At 58.2% G+C, this 22,650-nt stretch overlaps 2 protein-coding genes across 4 annotated transcripts; one reads left to right on the plus strand and one right to left on the minus strand.

The window, feature by feature from the left end:
- The first annotated feature begins 1,643 nt into the window (after positions 1-1,643).
- On the plus strand, positions 1,644-9,785 carry RFC2 (replication factor C subunit 2). 2 transcript variants are annotated; one of them, XM_040973782.1, is made up of 11 exons: positions 1,644-1,767; positions 3,798-3,867; positions 4,338-4,379; positions 4,566-4,672; positions 5,799-5,900; positions 6,896-6,996; positions 7,518-7,675; positions 7,761-7,826; positions 8,130-8,210; positions 8,529-8,642; positions 9,464-9,785. In XM_040973782.1, the coding sequence occupies exons 1-11, from the start codon at positions 1,679-1,681 to the stop codon at positions 9,572-9,574; spliced, it is 1,041 nt and encodes a 346-aa protein (XP_040829716.1). In that variant the 5' UTR covers positions 1,644-1,678; the 3' UTR covers positions 9,575-9,785. The 2 variants fall into 2 exon arrangements, with proteins under 2 accessions (XP_040829716.1, XP_040829717.1); XM_040973783.1 differs by lacking the exon at positions 5,799-5,900.
- Positions 9,786-12,256: 2,471 nt separating this feature from the next.
- On the minus strand, positions 12,257-22,650 carry LAT2 (linker for activation of T cells family member 2). 2 transcript variants are annotated; one of them, XM_040972801.1, is made up of 13 exons: positions 22,528-22,650; positions 17,716-17,838; positions 17,359-17,398; positions 16,362-16,405; positions 16,133-16,178; positions 15,886-15,923; positions 15,615-15,650; positions 15,497-15,527; positions 14,997-15,052; positions 14,215-14,280; positions 13,974-14,045; positions 13,613-13,736; positions 12,257-12,471 (listed from the first exon to the last, which is right to left on the minus strand). In XM_040972801.1, the coding sequence occupies exons 2-12, from the start codon at positions 17,819-17,821 to the stop codon at positions 13,630-13,632; spliced, it is 642 nt and encodes a 213-aa protein (XP_040828735.1). In that variant the 5' UTR covers positions 17,822-17,838; positions 22,528-22,650; the 3' UTR covers positions 12,257-12,471; positions 13,613-13,629. The 2 variants fall into 2 exon arrangements, with proteins under 2 accessions (XP_040828735.1, XP_040828734.1); XM_040972800.1 differs by having other exon boundaries at positions 14,215-14,286.

Genomic DNA, 22,650 nt, shown 5'->3' on the forward strand with positions numbered 1-22,650 from the left:
GCAGGTGTTTCAATTCACAGGTCAGGGGTCAGATGCCCCTCCCAGGTAAAGCCCCTCCCGACCTCACAGCTGGGTGCTGCCCCCCCCCCCCTGCTGGTATCCTAACCTCCCAGGCTAAGAGTAAACTTCTGATTGGCGGCTGCTGAGCAGGTCGCGTCTGTTTCCTTCCCTGCAGGGCAGGTACTAAAAGGCTCAGGTTGCATTCCATCAGTACTGGCGAAGGGCAGAGAGCAAGTCAGACTACCTGACTCCTTTTATTAGATTAAAAAAAAATAATAAAATAAAAACATTAAAATTAGAAAAAAGTTTAAATTTGTTAAAAGAGATTTTAATTGTAAAGGCATACTTACAGAGACAAAGATCTTCCATCCATTGGTTCACTCCCCAATGGTTGCAATGGCTGGAGCTGAGCCAATATAGAACCAGGAGCCCGGAACTTCACCCAGGGGTGGCAGGGGCCCAAGCTGCTGCTTTCCCAGGTGCAGGGAGCTGGATCCGTGGGGATGTGAACTGGTGCTCTCTGACATGGGATGGTTGCATTGCAACCCGTGGCTTAACATACTGTAGCATTGCAAGCTCCATTTAAGAAAAAAAATGCATATATATTTAGGCAGAGTTATAGAAAAAATGAGTGGGCTACAGTCCTTGCCTTGAATGCGCCAGGATCCTATATGGGCGCTGGTTCTAATCCCAGTAGCTCCACTTCTCATCCAGCTCCCTGCTTGTTGCCTGGGAAAGCAGTCAAGGACGGCCCAAAGCCTTGGGACCCTGCATCCATGTGGGAGACCTAAAAAAGTCCCTGGCTCCTGGCTTCGGATCGGTGCAGTACCAGCCGTTGTGGTCACTTGGGGGAGTGAATCATCAGATGGAAGATCTTCCTCTCTGTCTCTCCTTCTCTCTGCATTTCTGACATAAATCTTAAAATAATTTTTTATCTTAAATAAATCTTAAAAAAAAAAAAAAGAAAGAGTGGTACAGTGAGATAGATCGCCCACCTGCTGATTCACTCCCCAAATGGCCACAACACCTGAAACTGAGTCAGTCTGAAGCCTCTTCCAGTTTTCCCAAGCGGGTGCAGGGACCTAAACACTCTGCTGCTTTCCCAGGCCATAAGCAAGGAGGAAGCTGGATGGGAAATGGAGCAACTGGGACTCGAATCAGCTCCCCTATGGAGGGCAGAGACTACTCCGCCCCAGCCCTGGACTAAGCCCTGGGGGCAGCAACAGAGGATGTCCCCAGACTAGCCTGGATGTAGGAATCCGCCCTGCCCACGGCGGTCACTCAGGACGACACCTGGACACAGGCCGGTCCACGTCCACCCGTCCTGGGCCCCGGCTCTTCCTCGCTAGCGCCCTCCAGGGACACGCCGCTCCCCTTGGCCAACGCGCGGCCTCGGACGACAACGGTCCCCCCCGACAAATCCCACAGAGGCTCGTGGCCACAGGCTGCTTTCTTGCCGTCCGGAGCCAGCGGCCACCACGGACGCAGTGTCCACCACAGCCACCGCGGCACCTAGCGACGGACGCCCAGCCATGCTGGAACACACTGCGCAGGCGCACACAGGTGCACGGCAGCGTGCTCGTGCCCGCGCCCGTCCTTCCCTGCATGAAATGGGGCGGGCCGTGCGTGATGGCGTCATGAGGCGGCGCCCCGGACGGCGCGAAGAGGAGGCGCGGGAATGGAGGTGCAGGAGAGCGGTGGGGCTTCGGCCACTGCGCCTGCAGCCAGCAAGGCTCCCGGCAGCGCCGGCCACTACGAGCTGCCGTGGTGAGGCCCCAGGCGGGCACTGGTGGGCGGGCCGAGTCAGGGGACCCCGAAGTTAAGGGGGCGGGCAGGAGGTCCCGGGGCGGCATCGAAATTACTGGAGGAGACGTTGGCTGTGCTGACCCCCGCAGGGGACGCAGGCTGGAAAGTGTTCACAACGATGAAGGCCACTGTTTGTAGTTTAAGAAATCTCTGCGTTTATATTGTTTATATGTTGAGAATGATAGCTCTGTGTTCGTTTTAGGGTCGCTAAGATAGTCAAATAGACTCCACCTTATATATATGTGTGTGTGTGTGTGTGTATTTATTTATATTAGAAAGGCAGATGCACAGAGAGAAGGAAAGACAGAGAAAGATCTTCCAGTGCTGGTTCACTCTCCAGGTGCCCAGCATGGTCAGAGCTGAGCTGATCTGAAGCTAGGAGCCTGGAGCCTCTTCCTGGTCTCCCATGCAGGTGCAGGGTCCCAAGGCTTTGGGCTGTCCTCTGCTGCTTTCCCAGGCCACAGGCAGGAAGCTGGATGGAAAGTGGAGCAGCTGGGATATGAACCAGCACCCATATGGGATTTGGGCAAGTGCCAGTAGAGGATTAGGCTGTTTAGCCATCACGCTGAGCCCCACCTCTCTTTGTACTCTGATGGGGAAAGCCCATTTTTTAGTTATGACCTATGTGGTTTGCATTATATTCTGTTGGTGTGTTCAGGGTGCTTCGGGTAGCAAATGAGTTGGTACTGAGTGAGGTTTATGAGAAACAGACCAAGGAATACAGACATTGATAGATGTGCCATTCATTTGACAAGAGAAAAAAAGAGAAGGCCTCTCTGAGGCTCTGATGTTTGGACAGAAAGCTGTGAGACCCAGGAACAAAGCTGTGGCTTGGTGGAGGAGGTGGGGTCAAGCGGGGAGCGTGGCCCTGCACAGGCTGTAGGCAGCATGTGGTCTCGTTCACCATGTAGCTCCAATTGCCTGCGCTGTGAGTGAAGCTGCTGCCTGCAGTGGCCCTCTGGCTAATCCTCCACCTCCAATGCCAGCATCCCATACGGGCGCCGGTTCAAATCCCGGCTGCTCCACTTTCCATCCTGTTCCCTGCTAATGTGCCAAGGAAAGCAGAGGAAGATGGCCAAAGCTTTGGGCCCGCATGGGAGACCGCCAGAAGAAGCTCCTGGCTCCAGCCTGGCTCAGCCCTGGTCATTGTGGTCATCTGGAGTGTGAACCAGCAGATAGAAGATCTTTGTCTCTGTATAAATCTGCCATTCAAATAAAAATAAGTCAGTTTAAGTATATGTGCATATACATGTTTTATTAAGAAATAGAGCTGTTAGTGTGTACAGACCGCTGGCCCATCCACATTGCATTGTGGGCTAAGCCATCTCAGCAGCCTCACCGTGTACTTGACATGTGCCTGTGGGAACCCACAGGTGAAGAGGGTGGCCAGGGGGCTCAGTGTCCCCTACCCCCATCTGTCGCCCCTGGTGATGTCAGCGCTGTGTGTGCTGAGCTGTGACAGGCAGGCTGTGTCGCCCGCAGCATCACAGAGCTGCAGATGGCCACTGCTGGCCCTCCACCAAGGACCGCCGGTGTTCCTGTGTGGGGACGAAGGCTTTGGCGGGCGTCACTTGTGAGCTTCAAACCTCCGGCCACTTGGTGTGTCATATTCACTGCAAAAATCCTCTGACAGTCCGCTCTGTCATGCTTTCTTTTTAGGGTGGCCTTGCCAGCATTTAAAAAAAAAATTTTTTTTTTTTTTCGTTTCATTGAAAAGGCAGCGAGACAGATATGTTCATCTGCCGCCTACCTGCAAGATAGCCCATGACAGTCAGGCCAGAGCTGGGAGCCCAGAACTGAATCCAGGTCCCTCCCACGGTGGTGGAGACCCAGGCATTTGAGCCCTCATCACGCACCCCCTTGCCCCTGTCCACATCCACAGAGGGCTGCAGCAGAAGCAGGGCCGGGCCTTGAACCGGATGCTCCTGTGTAGGATGTGGGATGTACTGAGACAGGCATGTCAACATGCTTCCGTGCTTCCCACGAAACAGGGTTGAAAAGTACAGGCCGTTGAAGCTGAACGAGGTTGTTGGGAATGAAGACACGGTGAGCAGGCTGGAGGTGAGTGCGTACCCGCTGTCCTCACTGTGGCTCTGCAGCCGCATGAAGCCTTTGCTGTCCTTTAGAACTGTTATCGGCTAAGAGACGAACACAGCTGTCAGGCGGCTTCCTACCCCACCCTCCAGCCACTGCCAAGGCCTGCCCGGAAGCTACATGGCTGAGTGGCAAAGCCAAGACAGCCCCAAGAGGAGCGAGCGAAGGCGCTCAGCCATAGAGCTGTAGAGCAGCTGGGAACATCTCAACTTAGAGACAGATCTATCTACTGGTTCATTCCCCAGATGGCCTGGCAGGCGGTCCATGTGGCTCTCTCATAAGGGTGCCCACTGGCAAGCAGCTGGAGTCAGGAGCTACAGTGGGAGCGGGACCCAGGCACCCCACTGTGGGGTACAGGAGCATCCTGGCAGTGTCTTAGCCATGTTGCCAGCGCCGGCCCTGGAGCCAGCCCACCATATCTCATGCTTTTTCTCCAGGTCTTTGCCAGAGAAGGGAACGTGCCCAACATCATCATTGCGGTGAGTGGCAGTGCCCGTTTCATGTCCTGCCTGTCTCTGGGGTTGGTAGGACAGCCTATGGGGTGGTTGCTGTGAGGCCTGGGGTTGGGGGGTGCCGAGGGGAGGCTAGTGCCTGCTGTGCTGAGCATGGAAGTCACAGTCGAGCTGGTGACAGCAAGCACTGATTTGGGACTTTTTTCCCCCCAGGGTCCCCCCGGGACAGGCAAGACCACCAGCATCCTGTGTTTGGCGCGAGCGCTGCTGGGTCCTGCTCTGAAGGATGCAGTTCTGGAGCTGAACGCTTCCAACGACAGGTGTGTGTCGGGGGCAAGGGCAGCAGCAGGGGCCGGTCCCGGTTGCGCATGTGCTGGCCTTGCTGGCCAAGTCCTGCAGCCTTCCTGGGGACAGCGTGGGAGACACCTGCTTCTCACCGCCATCTCAGAAATGCTTCATCTGTCTTTGGGTTTAATTCTTGGCTTAGAGTGGGACTTTCACATAAGTATTCCTCGCAGTAAAATCCACACAGAGCTTGCAATCTTAAATTGCAAAAAAAAAAAAAAAAAAGTTTATTTATTTGAAGGGCAGAGTGAGTTTCTACATCCACTGATTTATTCTCCAAATGACAGCAAAGGTCTGGGTTGGGCTAGGCAGGAGCCAGGAGCCTGGAACTCTGTTTAGGTCACCACATGGGTGCAGGGTCCCAAGGCTTTGGGCTGTCCTTGCCTGCTTTCCCAGGCCACAGGTAGGGAGCTGAATGGGAAGTGGAGCAGCCGGGACATGAACCGGCACCCGCATAAGGATCTGGAACTTGCAAGGTGAGGATTTAGCCATTCAGCCATCAGGCCGGGCCCTGCAGCTAACAGCTTAACTGCTACACTAAACACTCACTTTCGGAAACATTGGTGACTCATGATTTTAGAAGGATCTGTCATTGCGAAGTGTTTTTTATTTCAGACTTATAAATTCCCTTCGCAACCATCAGTGTAGTGATCCTGCTGTCTCCTTCTAATTAATCCTGTGCACACCCCTGCCTTCCTTCAGCTCTTTTAGTCACTCCCAGAGTTAGCTGTGTAAAGACAAAGCACAATGTCAAGGTGAAATGTCTGGGTTCTTGTCGCCACACAGCTTGGAGGGGCCAGCGCCATAGTGTAGCCCCCTCAGGCTCCACCCGTGGTGCCAGCATCCCATGTGGCTGCTCCACTTCCCATCCAGCTCCCTGCCTGTGACCTGGGAAACCAGCAGAGGATAGGCCAAAACTTTGGGACCTTGCATCTTCATGGGAGACCTGGAAGAAACGCCTGGCTCCTCCTGGCTTCGGATCAGCTAATCATCAGGTCCTGGAGTTCCTGACCCCTGGAGGGTCTGCAAGCTCTTGTGAGGGTCACTGGGCTAGGATTAGGGTCTTCCGTGGTGACACAGATACCCCGCTTGCTGTTTCAGGGGCATTGACGTCGTGAGGAATAAAATCAAAATGTTCGCCCAGCAGAAGGTCACCCTCCCCAAGGGCCGGCACAAGATCATCATCCTGGACGAGGCAGACAGGTAGGGAGCCGTGACCTCGGCCGTGACCGGAGGCGCAGGGCCATGCTGGGGGTACTCACTCAGCACGTGTCCAGTGGCAGCAGGACACTCTGCCTCCTGCCTTCCCTTTGTTAGATAGCTCACCCACGCTGGAGAGTCCCGGCCCCGCAGAGCACAAGGCGTTCCCGTGGGCCGTCCAGATGGGGAGAGTTACGTACCAACCTCACCAGTGCAGGTGCGACAGATGGAAGGGAGGTGTGTACCATGCAGCCGTCAGTCAGGTCCCCGAAGTCAGTTCTTAACGCAATCCTCTCTTGCCACACTGTGCATTTCTGCATCATCAAGAAGGTAGTACTGAACATTGTCCAGTCCTGACCGTTCCTTGTAACCCTAGAGGCCGCGTTCTGCATTGTTAGAATCTCACTGTGAACATGGTTTGCAATATTAAGTTCCGTGATATGGCTTCACCTTAGCCATTTTCATATAATAGTATCAGCTGGGCTTGTTCACACATACATGTGTTCTCTTGTGATCTGCCAGGCACTCAGCTAAGTACTTTGTTTAGTTACCAGAGCAAGTGTCTGGTACGGGTGTGAGGTCATTTCCACCTTGCATCCTGAGGCTCCAGGAATTTGGCCTAAGGCCCCAGGTAGTAGGTGGTGGCTCACGGGGCCTCATCTGAACACCTGTGTGACCCCACCCAGGTGGGGATCCTGTACAGACTGGGCACGCTCAGTCAGGGACTCAGGGACCCCTGAATCTCACTGGGGAAGTTGACAACCATCTTCACAAGTCTCACCCATGGAGGCTGTCTTGGGATGCTGTTGGTCCCAAATGCCGTTTGCGCAGTCTTTAAAGGGGTGGCTGGTGAGTTTTGAGGTCCGCGGGGTGGCCTGCTGCCTCCCAACAGCCCAGCCCAGGCACTGGGGGCCTGTTGCTTCGGTTCCTCCACAGGCAGGGGACGCTGTCCATCGCCCTGGGCTGTGGTTGTGAGCTGCCTGCCTGTGTCTTTCCAGCATGACGGACGGGGCCCAGCAAGCCTTGAGGAGAACCATGGAAATCTACTCCAAGACAACTCGTTTTGCCCTGGCATGCAATGCTTCAGATAAAATCATAGGTGCGTGGGAGCTCCAGGCCCATCTCTGGGCACTGCAGCTGTCTTGTGCCTGCTGGTGGGCTCCTGGATCGAGCTCCATGTGGCCAGCTTCCTAAAACTTAGGGCTGTTGGTGTGTTTGTTTGTTTTTTTAATCGACAAATGGCAGTGGTATACCGATTGTGGTCAGCTTGACATTTTGAGATATAATTAGCTTGCTCCTTTACTTGTATGAGGAAGTAGTATTAGCTTCCCTCTGGGGATACAGTAGGTGGAGCTGAGGTGGACTAGATTTGGGGACCCTCTACAGATGTCCCACGTGGAGTCGCAGGACCCCAGTCACCCATGTTGTGCCCGCTACCGCCCAGGAGGTAGAGGCACCGCCTGGGCCCGCCACAATGGAGTGTGTCCATCCCAGGCCATCCTGGGCAGTGCCAGTTTGCTGGTGGACAGCATGAGTCACTGCCGAGCTACTGCTGGCCAGGCTGACAGGGAGCTAACACAGCTCGGGCCAGGGCCCTTCACCCACGCCTGTCCCCCACAGAGCCCATCCAGTCGAGGTGCGCGGTCCTGCGCTATACCAAGCTCAGTGACGCGCAGATCCTGGCGCGGCTCTTGAACGTGATCCAGAAGGAGGAGGTGCCCTACACGGATGACGGCCTCGAAGCCATCATCTTCACCGCGCAGGGCGACATGCGGCAGGTGTGTGGGGGTGGGGGAGTGCCAACTGTGGGGCAGGGGCCAGGAGGACAGGGAGGTCACTCCACCTGTCTGCCATCCTCGCCAGGCACTCAACAACCTGCAGTCTACCTTCTCGGGGTTTGGCTTCATTAACAGCGAGAACGTGTTCAAGGTACCATGGCTGCCACCCGCACGGTGGCCCGGGGATGATGCAAGGGGGCAGGTGGGAGGGCTGGGGCATTGGGCCCATGTCGGCTCCGGGGAGTGGGATAGTGAATCCATGTGGCCTCCCAGTTCCTTCGTGGGTCCCCTGGGCTCCCCACCACCCCTGAGGAAAGCTGCCCTAGTGGCTGTGGTGGCTGTGGTGGTCATTGCCCTCTGGTCAGCATCATGTGACCGTGACCCAGACGCGGTGTGTGTAACCATTCCCTGGTCATGAGTGAAAGCGCCTGGCGCCTCCCTGGTTCTCGTTCAGGTCTGTGATGAACCTCACCCTCTGCTCGTGAAAGAGATGATCCAGCACTGTGTGAACGCCAACATCGACGAAGCCTACAAGGTGGGCCCCTGCCGGCCCCTGTGGCATGTGCGGGGCAGGGTGGGGGTAGGGCTGTATCCAGGCAGGCGGAACTCCTCAGCCCATGTCACATGGCATTTTGCCTGAAAAGCAAGGAGTGAGAGCTTCCATCTGCTGGTTCACTCCCTAAATGGCTGCATTCGTCAGGGCTGGGCCAGGCTGAAGCCCAGAGCCAGGAGCTCTGTCTGGATCTCCCCTGTGGGTGGCAGGGACCCAAGCACACAGTCACCCGGTGCCTCCCTGGGTTCAGAGTATGCCCAGTAGCCTCATGGCCTGTCCACCGTGCCTGCCCTGGTCCAGATTCTCGCGCACTTGTGGCATCTGGGCTACTCCCCAGAGGATGTCATCGGCAACATCTTCCGTGTGTGCAAAACCTTCCAGATGGCGGAGTACTTGAAACTGGAATTCATCAAGGTCAGTAGCAGGGGGTGGGGAGGCACCCTGTAGGTGCTCTGGGGGCTGGGAGGGCTTCACCCCCTTCCGCAGCAGCTGCTAGCTGCCCTCACTGGCATTCTCTCCTTCATTTTTTCTTAGCTATAACTTAGTGTTGTTTGTCCCTGGAAGGTGTGGGCACGTGTACACACATACACAGACCTTGCACTTACTTTATACTCCTTAAATGCCTACAACTCTTTTGTTTAAACCAGGCTGAACCCAGGGCTCCCATGTGGGTGCAGGGGCCCAAGCATATGGGCCGTCCCCTGCTGCTTTCTCAGGGAGCCGGATCAGAAGTAGAGCAGCCAGGACTCCCAGCTCCGCTATGGGATCCCAGCACTGCAGGTGGAGGCTTAGGGTGCTATGCCATGCTGGTCACCACCTGTTGAACTCAGCCTCTTAGCTGCATCCTGCTGAGAAGGGCGTCGTCGGTCCTGTCACCCCACCACAGTCGAAGTATCAGCAGTCTGTCACCCCAGAAGCTTCTGTGCCCCTTGGGAGCCAGCTCCACCCCTTACCACCTGGGAACCACCCATCTGTTTTCTGTTGTGGGGACAGGAATTTCCTGAATCTCCAGGGAATGGAATTGGGCAGAATCTCAGCTTTCCATGCCCTGCCTGTTGTCTGTGTGGTCCCCAGTGGCTCAGTTGCCTTTTCCAGCTGAGTTGGATTCCATTGTTCTCTTCTTGGGCAAATTCCTAGCAGTGAGCGTGCTTGGTCACCTGTGATGCGTCCATTTAACCCCGAAGGGCAACTCTCCGCCCCCTCGCTAAGAGCCGCCACTGGGGCTTGCCTTGCAGGAGATCGGGTACACCCACATGAAGGTCGCGGAAGGTGTGAACTCGCTGCTGCAGATGGCCGGGCTGCTGGCCAGGCTGTGTCAGAAGACCATGGCGCCCGTGGCCAGTTAGCACCGAGAGCTCTCGCAGGCCAAGGCCATGTGACCCAGAAGTCCCTGTGCCCGAAGCCCAGGAGCCTCGGCCTCGGGGCAGGGAGGGGGACAATGCAGGCTGTGTGGATGGGGGTTGTGGCTTGCCATGGCTCTCCATTGCTCCTGGCACACACGCGGCACAAGTGTGTGCATCCGGCAGAGAGCCATGGGGGGACAGGCCCACGTGTGTGCGTGTGTATGCTGGCCCTAAAGCTAATAAAGATTTCCTTTGTGCACATGCTGGCCTCCCAGCTAATAAAACCTCACCGTGTGCTTCAGCAAGAAGCAACAGTGCCAGGCCGCAGGAAGGCCAGCTTCCTGTCCCAGCCTGTCCCCGGCCTCCCCAAAGTAGAAAAGGTGCCAGGGATGGCGGGCAGCATGCACGCGCCTGGTGGTCCCTGCGAGGGGCTGGGTGCACCTAGCGCCCTGCCTGCTGAGACCCACTCCTCGGACAGCTGGGTGCCGCTCACCCCGAGGGCCACCCCCATGTAGCATGCGCTCCATCCATGTCACCTTTCCTGTGTGGTCACGAGTGCTTGTTGCTTTAGAACTGTAAAATTTGGGGGTTGGCCATTTTTTTTGTTTTGTTTTAAGATTTATTTACCTGGGAGCCTGTGCTGTTATTTAGTTGGTAAAGCCACTTACCTGCAACACCAGCATCCCATATGGGCACCAGTTCGAGTCCCGACTGCTCTACTTCCAATCCACCTCCCTGCTAATGCACCTGGGAAAGTAGCAGAGGATGGCCCAAAGGCTTGGGGGTTTCTTCCTCCCTTGGTAACTCTGCCTTCCAAATAAAGTATCTTATCTACTGTAGTGTCTATTTATTTGAAAGGCAGAGTGGCACATTGAGATCTTCTGTCCTTGGTTTCAGTCCTGAAATGGCTACAGCAGGACTGGGTCAGACCACAGCCTGAGAGTTTGGAACGCCATCCGGGTCTCCCACCTGAGTGGCAGGGACCCAGGCATTTGTGCCATCATTCACTTCCTGTGTGCATCAGTGGGAAGCTAGACTGGTGGGGCAGCAGCCAGGACTCCAACCAGCGCTCTGACACAGGCAGTAAGTTTTCACACACTGTGCCACAACCCCAGTGATGGCTCTGCTGACTGTAGAATTGCTCTTTTTTGGTAATGTACATGCAGCTTGTTCCTTTTTTTGAAATGATGCACAATGCCAGTTGTGTAGTTCTGCGCATGCTTGCCACTCACCTGTACAGTTCACTGTTGGGGGCCCAGCCCATAGCCTGCTCAGCTTCCCAACACCATGAGTCCCAGGCTGAGAAGGGTGGTGGGGGTGTGTGTGGGAAGCTTTAATACTTTTGAGTTGCACTGGCTGCTGTCAACAGGGCCTCAGGATGGTGGGCCATGGCTGGTGGGGGGTGGGATGGGGGTAGAATGTTGTCTGTAGAGAGTGCCAGGACAGCTGGGGACTGGCACCTGGAGCAGGGAGGTAGAACCTGCCGGCCCTCCAGCTCCGTGCCATGGCTCGCCCAGGCCATACAGACACCAGGATAGCTGTTGGGGTTAGGGCCTTGGTAGGGGGGGGGCTCTAGGGAGGGGGCCCTGGAGACCTTTGGGAGCTGAGGGCATGCCCATCCAAACCTGCTCAGGCCTCGGGCAGGTGTGTGGGTTCCCACTGCTGGTGGCTGAGGCAGTCCTCACTGGAGACCACCCCTCCACACCCCCATGCCTCCCAGCACTCCCACACAGACCTCAGTCATGGTGCATTTTAGTGTTTATATTTTATTAGAAAGAGTGACAGAGATCTTCCATCCACTGATTGACAATCCAAATATCCCCAACAGCCAGCCTGGGCCAGGCCACAGCCTGAAGTCCACGCGTTACCCATGTGGGTACAGGGACCCACGCGGTACTTGGGCCATCATTGGCTGCCTCTGTAACTTGGTAGTGAGAGCCAAGACTCCAGATGTGGGGTACCAGCCCCCAGTGACATAGCCAGGGGTGCCACAGCACCTGCCCTGCACGGAGGGGTCAGGGGCTTCTCTTGCCTCCCTGTGAGGTCACGGCTTCTGGTGTGGCAGGTGGCCAACACTTGACTTCTGGATGTGTCACTGGGGAAAGGTCCGGGGCAGCCTAGGAGGAGGGTCAGGTGTGCGCACAGGTTCCTGCCTGTGGCACGGCCCCTTGCCGTGAACCAGGCCTTGCCCATCCTGAAAGGCAGAAGCTGGCGAGCATGGTTTATGAAGACATTTTGCCTGGAGTGGGGGTGCCTTGCCTCAACCTCGGGTCTCTGTGGGCTCCTGTCCTTCCCACCCCACGGTCACACGTGGTTGTCTCTGCTGCTCAAGTCACAGCCAGCCCTGGAGCAGAGGAGGGGGCGCCCCTGGCCACTGCGCCGGCCTCCTCTCCATGCTGTGTCCCTTTTGTCCCCAGCAAGTCCCATGTCCGCCGCTGGCCCCTGAGAATGACCTCTGGTCTTGGTTCTTGGCAGCAAAGTCAAGGCCTCCGCTGGGGCGTGGGGAAGGCAGGTGCCCCAAACTCCCACAGGGAGCAGAGAGAGTGGAAGGAGCCTTCCTGAAGAGCAAGACAGAACTCTGGCCTGGAATAGGGACTTCTGCCCATATATGTGAAAACTAAGCCTAGGAGGGCACATGGTTCCAGCACGCCAGATTATGGCAGACCTGGGGAGGGCACACATCCCAGAGTCTTGGGGGTCCCAGCATCACAAGAACTGGGAACCCACCACGCCAGTCACCTGCCTTGTCTCAGGGTGGTCCTGAGCCTAGCAGAGGGGGCGGCTGCCACTCCACCTATTCCCAGCCTGGGTCTGCCAGGCTCTGTGTGGTCCTCAGAGACCCCATGGTGTGACCACCACCAGGGCTCAAGGTCATCCAGTGCTGGGGACTTCTGGGCTTCCTGCAACAGGGAGGAAGTTTGTTCAAAGAGGATATTAGCTAACAATTTCTTATTTCCCCACCCCCCTTGGGGTGGGGGTGGGGGAATGGAAGACAAGCTGGGCAGCACTCAGCTGCCCTCCTGCACCCTGGTTGTGAACAGAAACACCTGGCAAGCAGGCCTTGTTGTCCTGTGTAACAGATACCTCGGCTCTGACTTTGGAAAACTACCACAGATGCAGGGCAGGTATCTGGCGACACAGCAAGGGCACTGCTAGGATGGCCTGTCTCTTGCCTCCTGACCCGGCGTCCTGCTAACGCACACCCCAGAGGGAGGCAACAGTGACAGCTCAAGTGACTGGATTTCTCCCACCCACACAGAGGACCTAGCTCCTGGCGGGGCAAGTGCTGGCACCGGGAAAATCAGTGGAGGGAAACTCGTTCCATCTCTGCCTCCCCGTGCCCCTTAACTCAGCCACAACTTCAAGGGCAGGAATCTTTCCTGCAGTGGCCAGGAGCCAGCACCTGACTGTACCCAGGTCAGTACTTCCGCCCATATAGCACAGCAAGGACCCTGTCTCACAGCCAAGCTGGGCCTGCCTGGCCTGAGGGACCCTTGCCCTTTCCCAGGCTGGAGGGAACTGCCAGCGCCTGGCTGCACACTCTCAGCTCCTACTGGACGCCTGTGTCACACACACACAGACACCTCTTCTCCCTCCTATGTGCCGGGCTTCCCTCTAAAGTGAAGCTTCTCAGACGGTTCAGCAGGTGACACTGCCTGGTAAGGCCAGCATCTGGTGACACCTGTAGTCCTTATGGGCCCCGTTTCAAGTCCCAGCTGCTCCACTTCCCATCCAGCTCCCTGCTGATGTGTCCAGGAAAAGCAATGGAAAATGGTCCAAGTGCTTGAGCCCCTGCACGCAGCGTGGAAGACCTGGATGGAGTCCCTAGGTCACAGGTGGCAGCTCTGAACTGATGGGGATGCTCGGGGAAGACTCCCCTTGTGAGAAGCAGCATCACCCATGCCCTTCTGAGTACCCATGGGTGCTGCCTCATGACCCCCCTCCAGTGAGCCCCTGGCTCCTGCCTGGATAGCAAACTCAGGAGCCAGATAATTCCCCCCCGCCCCTTAGTGCAAAACAGCCGCAGTCGGGGCCTTATACCTTCCTTCCAGTCTTGCCTAGGCTTTGGGCACTGCCGGGTCCTGGTTCACATAATCGGGCTCCCCGCTGTCCTCATCAGGGCTTTCTGGCGGGAAGGGAGCCACCGCTCCACCTGCTCCTTGCTCTGGGGACCAATGGGCACACAGCTGTCAGTGCACACTAGCCCCATTCCCAGGCCCCAACGGGAGAGCCCTCGGGACAGCTACACAGCTTGGGACCAGGCAGTCAGCTGTCCCTGTCTGTGGCATTTGTGTGGGCACCGCCCTGGCTGGAGGGTTACCCATCTGCCCCACCACCACCACCAGGGCACCCAGGTTAGCCCTGCCTAGCTTCTGTCCCCACCGCCGACCCTGGCCACTACCCTTGATCCTCCGCGACTTATGCCACAGGTGGATGGAAGCCGAATTCTGATAATCTTCTGAATCCTCACCGCCTGCAGGGGATTGGAGGGCCAAGGTGGGGCTGAGGGAGAAGCCTGGCCAGGATTCCAGGGCTTACTGACCCCGGCCCCCCCCCCCCCGGGGCACTGGGAGCCAATGGGGCCACTCCCAGGAGACCTGGGCCTCCAGCCTCCCTGACGGGCCTCACCTGACAGGCCTCACCTGACTCTGGCGCCTTGGGTTTGCAGATGAGCACATTCTCATAGGCCCCGGTGTCTTCATCATCATCATCATCTGGCCGGGAGAGAGAGGGGCAGCACCTGTGGGCTAGGGGTGTAGGGAAACCGCCAGACCTGGCTCTTCCTCCTCCTGATGTCCCGCCAAGCCCCTAGTCCCTCGGTACCCCCAGGGCCAAGCTTCCAAGGTCCCATCCAAAAGCCCCCCAGAAGGGCGGTCACTCCCACCCTCCAGGAGCACTGTTGGAATGTCACAGATTCAGGGATCAAGGCTGGCTGTGGGGCTCCAGAGCCAGGCACCCCGTCATCACCCTGGGGGAAGCTAAGCTTGAACTCCACCTCCCCAGTGCACACCTGTTACAATGCCTCCAAGAAAGGAGTCCCCTACCCTACATAGCAGAGGGGCCAGAAAGGGCCTGGAAGCCTCAGGCCTCTGTACCTGCCGCAAGGTACCGCCCTCCCTCACTGTCTTTGTAAAGGGGCCAAAAGCCCCAGAGCACCAGCATCCTCAGGCCTGGGGAGCTCAGTTTTACTGCCAAGCTGCCCTTACAGGGCCTTCCCGAGGGCCTCTCTGCTGTCAGCAGCAGCCTCCTGACCCTGGCAGCAAGCGACCCTGTCTTCCCACTGGCCCCTGCCCCCTCCCTCCTTCCTCCGTTCCCACCCCCTTTGGTTCCCCACACTATTCTGAGGTGCATTTGGCCCCAGGCTGCTGCATCCTCTCCTCCCGCCCCGTGGCCTCTGCGACACCCCTCCAGGACCCTGCCTCACCTTCCTGGGGCCTCAGGAGCGGCCCCCAGTTGTAATAGTCGGCAGTATTAGAGTGTCTGTCCCAGAAAAAGGCACAATGCAGGTTGCTGGGCAGTCCTGGCTCAGAGTCCCAGGGGCCAAGGCTGCTGATGGGGTCCCTCCTCCCCCCTGGCACCCCGCCTTCGCCTCCATGGAGACCGAAAGGGGACTTTCCACATTGTTGGGTGACCACAGGGGGATACCTTCCGCCCTGGGGTACAGGGCACCTGTTTCACAAAGGCTGTTACAGGCAGACTCTCCCCATGCGGGGCCCCTCCCTGCTCCGAGCAGGGCCACTCTAGGTCCCTACAAAGTCACAATCGCCTGGGGGGACAACAGCGCCACCTGCAGTCCTGCCATGGCATTGCTTAGGGTGGGCGGGTGACAATTGAGAGAGCTGAGGGTGTGGCCGGGATGGGGCCTCCTGGACAGGGGTGAGGGGAGGGAGCGGCACCTCCCGGGGCAGGGGTGAGACCACTCACTGGTAAGATGCCTCTGGCTCTGTTCTGTTTTCTGTGGAAGAAGGAGGAAGTGGGACTTGGACCTGGAGCCCCGTGGATCCTACCTCAGCCACCCCCCACCCCTCGGGAATCCACCCACCTCTGCTGAAGTGCTGGTACCTGGAGGAGGCAGGGTCTGGAAGGAAGGCCACCCCACTCAGCGCTCCCCTGCACCGCACCCACCCCACCCCACCCTGCCCTGCCTCCCAGCCTTGAGGTCTCCAGTATGCACCTGTTGGATGCTGGTGGACCTCTACGGGAGCATGCATGCGTTGTGTGTGTGTGTCAGAGCCGCCTGCCCTAGCTCGCATCTCTCCCCCATCCCACCTGTCCCACGGGGTGCACCCCTGCCTTAGCCCTGTGTCACTCACCCTGGAGGTTGGGCGGAAACTCCAGCAGCTTGTCCTTCCTGCTGGTTGGTGGGGTCAGGTGGGGCTGAGGCTGGGGGTGGGGTCCCAGGCTGCCCCATCTCCCCTCATCCCCACCCCCCCACCAGCAGCCTCCTGTTGGGCCCTCAGCTTGGGGTCTGAGCTCAGCCAGGTGGGACTCTACCCCCACCCAAGGACCCCTTCCTTTGCTTCTTGTGCTAGGGGGCTGAGACAGGGGGCTCCATCCTACCTTGTGGACCCCTGGTCAGGGCCAGCGAGCCCCAGGGGCCTGACCACTGCGGAGATAAGAGCAGTTGATAAGAGCAGCCAGGAAGGGGTATGTGGAGGGAGAGCCCAGCCCAGCCACCTGCTAGCCCCAGCAGATGCTGCCTGCCCCATCCATGCCCTCAAGGCCAGAGGGGACAGAAGGGACGTGGATCAGGACAGCAGGACACTGCCAGACACCTCCAGGGACTCACAGGAGTAGGTCCGGGCCACTGCAAAGCTCTGGGGTCCCTCTTGCCTGCAAACACACACAGGACAAGGCTGACCAAGGGCTTGTCCAAGACAAGGGGCCAAGGATGGGGGCGCACAGGGGCTGCTGCCCAATGGCTACCCACCCCAGGCCCATCCTTCACAAGGGACTGGGGCTGGAGCCTGGGCCCTCAGCCACACTCTCCTCCATACTGAAAGCAGGGCCTGTCGGGGGCCAGGCCCCTGGAGACGGGCAGGGTGAAGGTAAGCGGGCACCTGTGGGCAAGGGTGGGGCGGTGGCCACTTAGAGACCAGAGGTGACTTTGGCAGGGAAATCGGTCAGCCTGAGGGGCTCTCCCATCTCCACTGCTAGCACCTCCCCAAGAGGACAGGGCCTCCTGGGGTCACTCACTGCCCAAGTGCTTGGAACATTGCTACCCTTAAGGGGCACCTGGCTTCAAGGGCTCAGCTCCTGCCATTGTGGCCATTTGGGGAGTGAACCAGCAGATGGAAGATCTCTGATTTTTAAATAAATGCATAAATAAAGGACACCAGTGGCCTCCGCCCTTGTGGCCTTGCCCTCTCACCTTCCTGGGCACTTGTGGGCCTTCCCTGACACTGCCACAGCCCACCCAGGGATCCCCGAGTCACAGGCCCCCGGCTGTGGGGTCACAGGTACAGCTGTCACATCCCGCTCTATGCCAGGGTCCCTGTCCTCCAGTGCCAGCCTAGTGAGTGACTGGGGTCAGGGGTCAAGGCCACAGGAGCCTGGACGTATGGAGAAGCCCCTTGGGCAAAGTAGCTGAAGAGAGAATGGGACTGGTCCAACAGCCTGGGCTTCCCAGAGCCAAGGCTGGGGCGGGGCCTGCTTGGGCCAGAGCTTCCCCCTGCCCCTCTGCTGACTGCTGGGAACCCTGTTGAGTTCTGTGCTGGGGAAGTGTGAATGAAGGAGGGCAGGGGCACCTATGCCAACATCCTGTGTGGGACAGTGAGACAACTTACAGACTTCTCTGTTCGTAGATTTTTTCGGGCCTCTTGGGCTCTGCAAGAATAGGCCTGGATCAGCAGGCATCCTAGGGGGTCCTGAGACCCCAGCCTCCGCATCTCATCTCCCCTCCCCTCCCTCCTCAACCCCATGCCCTCTGCAGGCCTCAGATTGCAAAGATCTTTGTGAGTTCTTTTCCCAGGACAGATGGCCCCAACCCCCTCTCATAGAGTCCTTACCCACCCCCAACAAACTGCCCTGAACACCTCAAAACCAAAGCTTCCCCCTACATCCCGGGAGCCAGCAGCCTGCGAGGCCTCTGGGCACACGCTGCCACTGTGGCTCCGTCCATCACGCCCCAGCCCTGTGTTTACCTGTTTGGGGACAACGCACGCAGAGCCCAGCCACCATCCCCAGTAGCAGCAGCAACAGCAGTGCTGCGCCTAGCCACAGCAGCTCGCTCTGGCCGCTCATGGCCATTCCTGGTGCCTGGAACACTGCAATGGGAGGTGGGTGGCCATGAGCAGGGGACACCCCCACAGCCCCAGCCCCAGCCCAGCCCAGCCCAGCCCAGCCCAGCCTCAGCCCCAGCCCCAGCTCCAGCCCCAGCCCCAGCCCCAGCCTCAGCCCCAGCCCCAGCCCAGCCCAGCCCAGCCTCAGCCCCAGCCTCAGCCCCAGCCCAGCCCCAGCCCAGCCCAGCCCAGCCCAGCCTCAGCCCCAGCCTCAGCCCCAGCCTCAGCCCCAGCCCCAGCCCCAGCCCAGCCCCAGCCCCAGCCCAGCCCAGCTCCAGCCCAGCCCAGCCCCAGCCCCAGCCCAGCCCAGCCCAGCCCAGCCCCAGCCCCAGCCCCAGCCCCAGCCCAGCTCCAGCCCAGCCTCAGCCCAGCCCCAGCCCAGCCCAGCCTCAGCCCAGCCCCAGCCCAGCCTCAGCCCAGCCCCAGCCCAGCCCAGCCCCAGCCCAGCCCCAGCCCAGCCCAAGGGCCCAGGTTCTGGTCTACAGTCAACCCTGACAGCTCCAAGCTGAAAGGATACCGCCTTGCCTCCTTGGGTTATCATCATGCTTCAAAAGTGCTGGAGGGTTCTGGAGACCATGGGAGGGCAGCACATGCTCACAGCACTAAGTGTATCCCACTTAACCCTCCTTGGAAGGGGTGCACCTGCCTCACATGGTGGGGGCAGGGGTAGTGATCGAGGCTGCGGAAGCCAAGGCTATCCAACCACCTATTCCAACCTGCCACCTCCTTGGAAGAATGTATCTGGGCCCGGTGTGGTGGCCTAGTGGCTAAAGTCGTCGCCTTGAACGCACCAGGATCCCATATGGGCGTCAGTTTTAACCCCAGCTCCCTGCTTGTGGCCTGGGAAAGCAGTCGAGGACAGCCCAAAGCCTTGGGACCCTGCACCCGCATGGGAGACCCAGAGGAAGCTCCTTGCTCCTGACTTCAGGTCAGCTCAGCTCTGGCCATTGCAGCCACTTGGGGAGTGAATCAGTGGACAGAAGATCTCCCTCTCTGTCTCTCCTCCTCTCTGTATATCTGACTTTCCAATAAATAAATTTTTAAAAAGAATATATCTGAAAGAGAAAGATCCTCCATCTGCGGGTTCGCTCCACAGCTGCAGAAGGTGGGACTCACAGTGGTTGAGGGGAGCAGGGAGAGGAGGAGCTGCCGGGCGGTGGGGGGACGGCGCACTGTGGCACAGAAAGTGAAGCCACTGCTTGGGGCACCTGCATCCCATGTGGACGCCGGTTCGAGTCCCATTTGGTTGCTCTCCCATCCAGCTCCCTGCTAATGCACCTGGGAAAGCAGCGGAGGATGGCCCAAGGCCTTGGGACCTTGTACCCACATGGGAGACCCAGAAGATGCTCCGAGCTCCGGCTTTGAGCCTGGCCCAACCCTGGCTATTGTGGTCATTTAAGGAAACAAACCAGCGTGTAGAAGATCTCTCTCCCTCTCTATCATTTTCTGTCTGTTACTCCACCCTGGGCTCGGCCTAGACTCCGGCTACCTCCTTCCCTTGCTGTGTGATCCTGCAACCTCTCTGGGTTCTGCCAAGACAGGGAGGAATGCGGGGACACGTGAGCCAAGACACTCAGCAGGGACAAATGAGTCCCTGGCCTCATGACCGGCATGCCCCATGCCACCACCCAGGATGATGTCCCAGCTGCTGGCCCCACCCTCTTGCCCATACCTCCCTTGCCCCCACCCCTACCGCCGACCTTGCCCTGCAACTTCTGGCAGCCACCCAGGGGAGCCTTCACCCCAGTGCTTGTCCACCTCCCGCTGCTGTGTGAAGCTGGGAGCCCCTGTCCGGGTGGGGAACACTCCAGAGAGCCTACCCTTGCCTGTGTCCCAGCACCTCAGTGGTCTGGTCTATAAAGTGGGCAGCATAACCCAGTGCTTTCCTCAAGGACATGTGGGGAGGGAGAGGGGCAGGCATCTGGGGCCTAGGTTCGAGTCCTGGTTCTGCTCCTGATCCGGTGAACTGCCACCCTGGGAGGCGGCAGTGATGGCCAGAGCTGTGGCACAGCAGACAATGCCAGTGCTTCTGACGCCAGCCTCCCTTGCACCTGCTGGTTCAAGCCGTGGTGGCTGCACTTCCCATCCAGCTCCCCCTGGCTCGTGACAGCTACAGGAGCTCCTGCTCTCTGTCTCTCCATTTTGTTCTTTGTAACTCTTTGAAAACAATCATTCAGCATTCGGGGGGCAATGCCAGGGTCCATGGTGTAGTAAGTTAAGCCTCTCTTGAGATACTGGCTCCCATATGGGCACTGGTTCGTGTCCCGGTTGCTCCACTTTACATCCAGCTCCCTGCTTGTGGCCTGGGAAAGCAACAGAGGACAGCCCAAAGCCTTGGGGCCCTGCACCTGCGTGGGAGACCCAGAAGAGGCTCCTGGCTTCGGAGCAGCTCAGCTCCAGCTGTGGCAGCCATCTGGGGAGTGAACTACTGGATGAATTTTTCATAAGATTTATTTTATTTTTATTGCAAAGTCAGATATACAGAGAGGAAGATCTTCCATCTGGTGATTCACTCCCCAAGTGACCACAACGGCTGGTGCTGCACCGATTTGAAGCCAGGAGCCAGGAACTTTTTCCAGGTCTCCCACATGGATGCAGGGTCCCAAGGCTTTGGGCCGTCCTCGACTGCTTTCCTAGGCCACAAGCAGGGAGCTGGATGGGAAGTGGAGCTGCCGGGATTATAACTGGTGTCCATATGGGATCCTGGCGCATTCAAGGCGAGGACTTTAGCTGCTAGGCCACTGTGACGTGTCCATAGTGGATGAATTTTTCTCTCTTCTCTCTCTGTAACTCTGGCTTTCAAATAAATAATCTTTTAATCAATCAGTATTTGGAAATAGACCAACCAGGCTATACACACACACACATGTGACAGCGCCCCCCAAGCCTGACCATGTCCTTGAGCTGGCATGCAAGCTTCCAGGAAGCTAACAGCCGAGGTGCCCGCGCACTGGGCCCCGAGGAGCAGGGACAGTCATCCCTTGGGTTTGTCACGTAAGGCAGTGCTGGAATCAGCGACTCTTTCTCATAGACACAGTTTTCCTGGGGCCCCATGGGCTGGGGACCTAGGCCACACGCAAAGGCCGGAGCTTCCCTCCACAGGGGCAGTGGAGGGGAGGGGCTTAGGTCCAAGAGGGGCTGCGGCTGTCTGAAGTGCAGGTGCCTCCTCCTGCCCGGTTCCATGCCCAGGCCCCCTCGTGGCCTCCAGCCCAGCTTCTCTCCCTTGCAAGGCAGCCAAGCAGACAGAGAGGCACAGACCAATGTCTAAGATCACACAGCGAGGAAGCCACAACGGGCCGACCCCAATGCAGTACACTCTCACTCCCTTCCTATTGGGAGTTGGAAAAAAAAAAAATACTCGTAAAATTTCAAAAAGAGGTTAGCTTGGAGCTAGCATTGTGGCACAGGAAGTTAAGCCCCCACCTGCTACACTGGCATCCCATATGGGCACCGGCTGGTTCAAGTCCTGGTACTCCACTCCTGACTCAGCTCCCTGCTAATGTGCCTGGGAAAGCAGTGGAGAACGGCCCAAGTGCACGGGTCCCTGCAATCACGAGGGAGACCCAGAAGAAATTCCTGGCTCCTGATATCGGAGTAGCTCAGCTCTGGCTGTTGCAGCCTTTGGTGGAGTGAACCAGCAGATGGAAGCCCTCTCTCTCTCTCTCATTATCTACCTGTCAAATGAATCAGTCTTTGTTTAATGAAAGAAGGTTAACTTTATGGAACTAGGTCTGAACTCCTTGCAGTTTCTCTCTCGTTCTCCGTTTCTCTTTCTCTCTCTGCCGCTAAGCCGGTGGGGTAACCTTGTAGGGACAGGAGGGTGGCCCACAGCCCTGAGCAGGCCCCAAGGGGCGGGCCAGGCCGGGCCAGGCAAGGGAGGGGACCAGCAGGCCGCGGCTCTGCAGGCCAAAATAGCATAAAGGGAAGTGGGTAGTTTTCGTATGAACCAAGGCTTGTGCAAGGCTGTGGGGGGAAGGGGAGGGGGAGCCCATGGGGGGTGGCCGAGCCCCCCGCGTGGAGCTCCAGCCCTTGCAGGCCATCTCGGCCCCTCTGCCAGGCCTGTGCATGCTACACTTGGGGAAACTGAATACAGCAGGAACTGTGGGGGCGGTGAAGGGGGTCTGGGCTTTGGCCTCGTGGTGGGTTCCCTGAGGGGTTAGGGAAAGCAAGGTAGCAGGCAGTAGAGCAGGGGTGAGCGAGGGCTAGCAAGTGGCTTCAACCCCCAGCGAGGGACCCCCAGGTCTCTCAGTGATTCCACTCTGGGCAGGGCCTGGGGTGGCGCCAGGGGCAGTTACTTGCCACTGGCTTGGGGCAGGACCTGGGCCTGCTTGCCCAAGCCAGGGAAACATAGAGTCCCATTCCACCGATGAAGAAACTGAGGCTGCGGGATGCATCCTGGGCGGCAGCTGGCCACCCAAGCTCTGAGCCACCTGTCAGGGGTCTCAGACAGGGAGAGCATGAGGCTAGGGTCTTCTCAAGCGGATGGAGTCCCAGACCCAGGCCATCCCCTGCCTGGCTCCCGGCCCAGACGTCCCTGGTCTCCCATAGTCCCCATTGGGTGCTAAGCATTCTTGTGGGGTCTGGCAGGGTAGGGGGGAGGGAGAACAGATAGGCCCCGGGACTCGTCGTCTGCATCAGCCAGACCCCAGGCACCCCACCCTGGGAGAGGCTTACCTGAGAGTCAGGAGAGCATTGTGGGCCCGTGCACCTGCCCGAGGGGACGCCAGCGCCACTCACACTGGCAGGCAGTGGGGTGAGGCGTTGGTGGCTTCCTGTCAGTTCTTCCTCATACATCCG

The sequence above is a fragment of the Ochotona curzoniae genome, unplaced genomic scaffold (assembly GCF_017591425.1).
Source record: "Ochotona curzoniae isolate NIBS_2020 unplaced genomic scaffold, NIBS_Ocur_1.0 contig_2321, whole genome shotgun sequence".
In the NCBI taxonomy this organism is placed as follows: Eukaryota; Metazoa; Chordata; class Mammalia; order Lagomorpha; family Ochotonidae; genus Ochotona; species Ochotona curzoniae.